The sequence below is a fragment of the Nanorana parkeri genome, unplaced genomic scaffold (genome assembly GCF_000935625.1).
Source record: "Nanorana parkeri isolate BGI_ZX_2015 unplaced genomic scaffold, ASM93562v1 scaffold132, whole genome shotgun sequence".
Taxonomy (NCBI): domain Eukaryota; kingdom Metazoa; phylum Chordata; class Amphibia; order Anura; family Dicroglossidae; genus Nanorana; species Nanorana parkeri.
The window spans coordinates 782,902-788,901 of record NW_017306400.1 but is presented as its reverse complement, the minus strand read 5'-3'; the positions used below and the strand labels follow the sequence as shown (position 1 = coordinate 788,901).

The window sequence follows — 6,000 nt, the reverse complement described above, 5'->3', positions numbered from 1 at the left end:
GGGGGGAAGCAGCACAAGGAGCAAATAAGTTGAGCTACAGTGGTCATGTGATAACAAAGAACATGCTGATGGGAGGAGACAGCAGACTGACATAAGAATGAACTTATCAATATGATGCTACTCTTTCACTGTCCTGTGACAGCCTGGAGGCAAAGACAAGGCTAAGTTGTGGTACTTAATTGCAGCAGAGAAAGTTCAGATCACTGGACTGGATGAACAGACGTATAAATCATTTGTCAGATAAAACTGTTCTCATTAGTATATTCCATATATGTATTTTACTGTCTGTTTGAAGTTTAACTTTAAATAAACTACTGTGAAGATCAGACAGATGTGAAATACCGTAGTACATAGCAGCCAATCAGATATCAGTTTACTGTAGTCAGATTACTGAAAGATGGTTTGAATGATCATTATGGCTTACTGCATTTTGCACTGATGCTCTTTGCACTGATTGCACTGATTCCACTTCCTGAATATGCCCTTTCTCCTTATTTAGATAAGGCTTTTCTATCTTTACTGACAGTATGTAGTAGAGAACTTTTGATTTATTTCTAGATTTATTAGTGGCCAAGAGAATTTTATGCCAAGAAAAAAAAATGCCTCATGAGCTCTTCCAAGGAAACAGGACATTTATTTCCTTGATAATGAGTTTCATAGCCCACAATATGATAGGAGTTGGAGAGCTTTTGTGGGCTCTGAAAAATTGAGCCTGCTTCATGTCTGGAACAAATGAGACCAATATTTGTAATGGAGCTGGCCCTGTGGGAACATTGTATTTGATGGAGCTCATACAATGGTTTACCGGAGCATTTTCAATTCTCAGCGGACTGCATAGCAAGGTGGTATAGTACTGCCATCAAATTTCTCACATCCATCACCTTTCCTGTTAATGTGATCCCTTTACGCATGCTGTAGATACAGATCTGAAATGTGCAAAGGTAAAGGGGAATAGTGCCAGTAATAAAACCGCTGTGGTCATGATGATAGAAAGTGACAAAGGAAGGAAGGAGACAGGCGGTCAGGCTGATTGCATTGAAATAAGAAGAGTGGCAGCCACAGGGAGAGCTGCTAAAGAAGAACTGTCAGGCAGTGTATACATTGTGTATTGTTATTTAAATATAGGCACAGTGCTTTAGATAACTATTTTTATTCATTGTCAGCAATCATTCCAAAGAGATGGGATTTTTGCGGGCTGTTGTAAGAATTTGCATCAGATTAGAAATGAGACTTCCATAAAGGAAGAACAGTCCCCATTTCTGAAATGCGCAGTTACAATTTTCCCATTATTTTGATTTCTCTAACAGCTAATATGACCTACAGTTTTATACTGTTGGCCGAATTTGCACTAATGGAGCATTTATACATTTGAAAATTATTTTCAATCTAATTATTAGACAAGCCTTTATGTAGAAACAAGCTATTAAAATAGCTGATGAAAGAAATCACATTTAGCGTTAAGTTGATATTTGTATTTTTGGAAAACATTTTTTAAATGTAATAAAATACAGAGTGAAATAATGTGCAGTATCTCGTAACAACCAATCAGAACTTATCTTCCAGCTTTAGTCTTGTCACTGAAATATGATTCTACCCATATTTATAACCAGTTTTCAGTGTGCCCTTTGTGGATAACACTGTGCTCTTGCAGTCCTGAAACACAAACATACTGGTGGGATTACTGGATTCTGCACAAGATGGCCTTGCTGTTTATGTGTGTTCCAATTTGTAAAGCACTTACTGGGACGTTTGTCTCTAAGCCTGACTTGGGCAGGGGCTGATGTGCCTGATGTGCCTGTCCCTGTCAACTGCTCTGTAGTATTTGTTGGTGCTATATAAACATATAAACATAGAAGAGTGATGTGGTCCATTGAATCTGTCTTAGAGTTACTACATTTTGTAAGTATAGAGTTTTCTCAGGATAGACCTGTTTATGCCAAGCATTTTGATTTCACTTGACTGACTCACTATCTCTCCTGGAAGAGTGTTCTAATATCCACTACTCTTTTCAGCAAAAAATTATTTCTAAGGTTATTTTGACATTTCCTTTGTTAGTTTAAGATCATACCCCATGTATACCTTATTTAAATAAAATAACCACTTTGACTAGTACAAATATGATGTACATTTATATTTGTGTTTTTGTTTTTCCTTTGTCAAGATGTCTAACAGGGCTGGACGGCATTATTTTCCATGGCATGAAAGTGTTAATACAGCACGTATCAAACTGAAGAGCAACTTGCACATCACACATCCTATCATGTCCAAAGTGCTGCTTCACTTCTATACAAAGTATGACTATTATTGCTTCAATTTTTTTTTGCCCAACAAGAGCCGCACTCAATGCTTTCTCCAAATAAATCCAAATTGTATTTCAATCCATGAAACATCATACACCTTCCAAAGCTCCCCAGAACAAAAGAAACTCTATTCTGTTATTGCTTCTACAGTACATACTTAGAGGGAGTTATCTTAACCGTTATTGTCTGCATTTTATTAAAATGTATCCTTGGTCTGTTGATTTTACATTTCTTGGGACATTAATATTTGCACAGCAAGATCTAGTAAACATTTCTTAATTTGTACATCTATATCACTTGCTTATTTAATTCCCCTCCTGCAAATAAACTCAGTAAACAAACTCTACCAAAGATTAGTGATGATCAAAACAAGGAAATCTGGAATCCATATTTTTTAGATCTAACTGACTAATTTCAGCAGAAAATCACACAATTTAGGAATATGGGCGATTATTATTCTTGAATTGTAGGATTTTCTGCAGACAAATTGTAATGCATAAAAACATTTCACATTTAACATATCTGATTTCAAAGCAGTTCACTCATCGCAAATTGGGAGTTTGAGAAAAAGAAGAGGACCAGTCAGATTATTCCTCTACTTCTTCTAGTGCATATTATAAAATTAAATACTGGTCGCTACAGGCAACACCCAATTTTCTTTGCTGCAATTATTATAATTTTCTGCCACTGTGTATGTGCAGGATACATCTTACTATGTTTATTTTTCATTAAGCTTTGCACAGTGGTAAGAAACAGAACAAAATACCATATTTTGTAGACACTAACATTTTGGTTTATTTTTGGGTAACTAGTTATCACAATTTAATCTTCTGCCAAAGCCATCTACTAGCTTATGTTTTTCAGAAAAACTGTATTTTAGTACATTACCAGCTTCTTTATGTAGTTTCTTTTTTTTAATTTTCTCCCTACCCTGTGATCTTTCTGACATATTTATTGTAATGCAAGGCAGCTCTGGCAATACACTAATTTAGTTTTCCTGCCCCATAAATGTTACCTTTTACAATTTCAATGTTTAGACCCTGGGAGTGAGAAAAATGTCATCAGCTCAGAGTCTCAATGTACTTCTATTTGAGTTGCAACGTCTCTTGAGCATGACTCTTTTTCTACTTTTTATTGCAACTGCCTGCTATAAAGGGAATCTCAAGTCTATTTGTAAAAAAATAAATAAACAAATAAAACCCCTCATGATAATGATGCAAGCCCCATGACTCAGCAGATACAGATACATAATTGTATGTAAACAGTGTGAGGAGGGGGATAGTCATAATCTTTAGGAAATAGGTGATGATTATGCAACATAAACTTCATACTAAAAATACCCTGCTCATATGGGCTTGTAAATTCCTAATTTGTATTCCTTTACACTCACAAGTATCTCCTATTCTAGAGCTTGTCTTGTCATTGTTCTTTAGGTATGCAAACTTTAGACTACTCAATATGGTCGCCCTTATGAATATTGTGCCCATGAAGCTGGATGAGTTCATAAATCACATAAGAAATGATGTCAGAAAGAAATCTGAAGAACTCAAAGAGACATGGCTTAGAGACTGCTGTAACACTGTGACTCAAAACAGAGAGAACATAGAATCTGAGATGCCACAAGATGAGGTGAGCATGTGCTTTTATTAGTATCTTAGGTTGGATGTTATTTATGCTGTGTTATGTAAAGGGAATCTAACCACATCACATTCATTCTAGGTGTAAATACTAAAAGATACACAGATTTTGTTAAATGTATAAACATATACGTTTTCTAGGAGTTTTTAGTTTTTTTTAAAACTGATAGTATTGTGTTGTGTTAGACACGTTTTTTTGGGAACAAGTGTAAGGTCTGAGCAAGTAAAGTATTGGTGTGGCATTATTGTTGGGGCAGTGATGGCAAATACAAATAGTTAGAGCTGTCACAGAAAAATACTGCTGTGTCTCTGGGACAGGAAGTGAATGGAAATCTTCCAGATGGGGCTCAGACTACAAAAAATAAAATAAAAAACTGAGAGGAGTTTTAACCCTTCCTTACTGTATCAGATCAGATATCTAGATCAGCCTAAATGTCTTTGTCTTACATGTTAAGAATAGATTACAAAATAGGGGTGAAGAACTTGTTTTCATGGTGATATACACTACCAGTCAAAAGTTTTATAACACCCCCATTTTCCAGTTTCTATTGAAATGTAAGAAGTTTAAGTCTAGTGAATAAACTGAAATGGTACAAAAGGTAAGCTGTAAACTGCCAGAAGTGGGGAAAAAAGTTTGTTAACAAAAACTGGAAAAATAATGTACATTTCAGAGTTATACAAAAGGCTTATTTCAGAGGAGAAGTAATGGGTTAACAACTCACAGTTGTTCTGCAGCAATGTAAATTAAGCATTGAAAGTTTATGCTAACAATTCCTACAAGTGTCCCAACTTTTATTGATTACTTACAACCCCTATATCTGTACAAAAGCAGTGTTGGAACGGACATTGTTTCTTAGGCAATGTTTTGAAAGTATTGTACTGCAGGAAGTAGTATATTGCTCTCAAAATAGTGAGAAAAAGGCCATTAGCAAAGTACGACAGTCATTATAACCCTTAAAAGTGTAGGTCTTTCCTTTAGAGAAATTCTCATAGAAAGCCAAGGTATCAGTGAGTACAGTTTCCTTTTCATCAAAGGGCACTTGGAAACTGGAATAAACTCTGACAGAAAGAGGTCTGGCAGATCCAAAGCCAAAACAGAATCAGAATGCAAGTTTCTGAGAGTCAACATCTTGCGTGACAGGCGGCTCACAGGACAACAGCTTAAAGGACAGTTTAACACTGGTTGAAGTAAGCGAGTCTCCGTTTTAAATGTGAAGAGAAGACTTCAAGCTGCAGGTTTAACAGATTAAGAGGCAGTAAAAAAAAAACAAGCTTGCCTGGGGCATAAAGTACTGCCAGTAGACTACTGAAGACTGGAAGAAGGTGTTATGGACTGATGAATCAAAATGTGAGATCTTCAGTTCATCACTCAGGGTTTTTGTACGCCGTTGAGTAGGCAAACGTATAGCCTCTCAGTGTTTGACACCAACTGTCAAACATGGAGGAGGAAGCATGATGGTCTTGGTCTCTCTTGCTGGCTCCAAGGTCTGCGACTTGCAGAGTGAGTGGCACCCTGAACCAAAACTACTACCACAGAATTTTGCAGTGCCATGCAATAACATCTGGTGCATGCCTAGTTGGTCAGGGGTTTATACTACAGCAAGAATACAACAAAACATAGGCTATGCCAGAACTAACTTAGAAGAGAACAAGATGGTAGGCTTCAAATCATGGGATAGCTATTACACAGGCTCCAGACTGAAAGCTGGTGTTGGATGAACTGGACAGATGGGTGAAACCAAAGCAACCTACAAATGCAACACATTTGTGGGAACTTCTGTATCAGCATTGGGAAGAACTTTCTGAACAATATTTAATTTCCGTTGTAGAAGAATGCCAAGACTGTGTTCGGCTCTTATATCTGCAAAAGGTGGCTACTTTTATGATTCAAAAATTTACATTGCATTTTGTTAAAGAAAACAATTTCATGATTTATTTTGGATGTCCAGTTGTTTATTTGTTGTATGCTTTATGCATCAGAGTACATTGAGACATTAAACTGCGAAAATTTCAATAACAATTGGAAAAATGGAGGTGTTATAAAACTTTTGATTAGTAGTTTA

General features: G+C 36.3%; 1 protein-coding gene across 1 annotated transcript in view; it reads left to right on the top strand.

The window, feature by feature from the left end:
• Positions 1-6,000, top strand: part of LOC108784922 (dynein heavy chain 3, axonemal-like) — an 899,093-nt gene that overhangs the window by 185,967 nt on the left and 707,126 nt on the right. The window contains exons 9-10 of the mRNA XM_018553871.1: positions 2,162-2,292; positions 3,734-3,929. Of these exons, the coding sequence (XP_018409373.1) occupies positions 2,162-2,292; positions 3,734-3,929 (327 nt within the window). The remainder of the gene's footprint in view (positions 1-2,161; positions 2,293-3,733; positions 3,930-6,000) is intronic.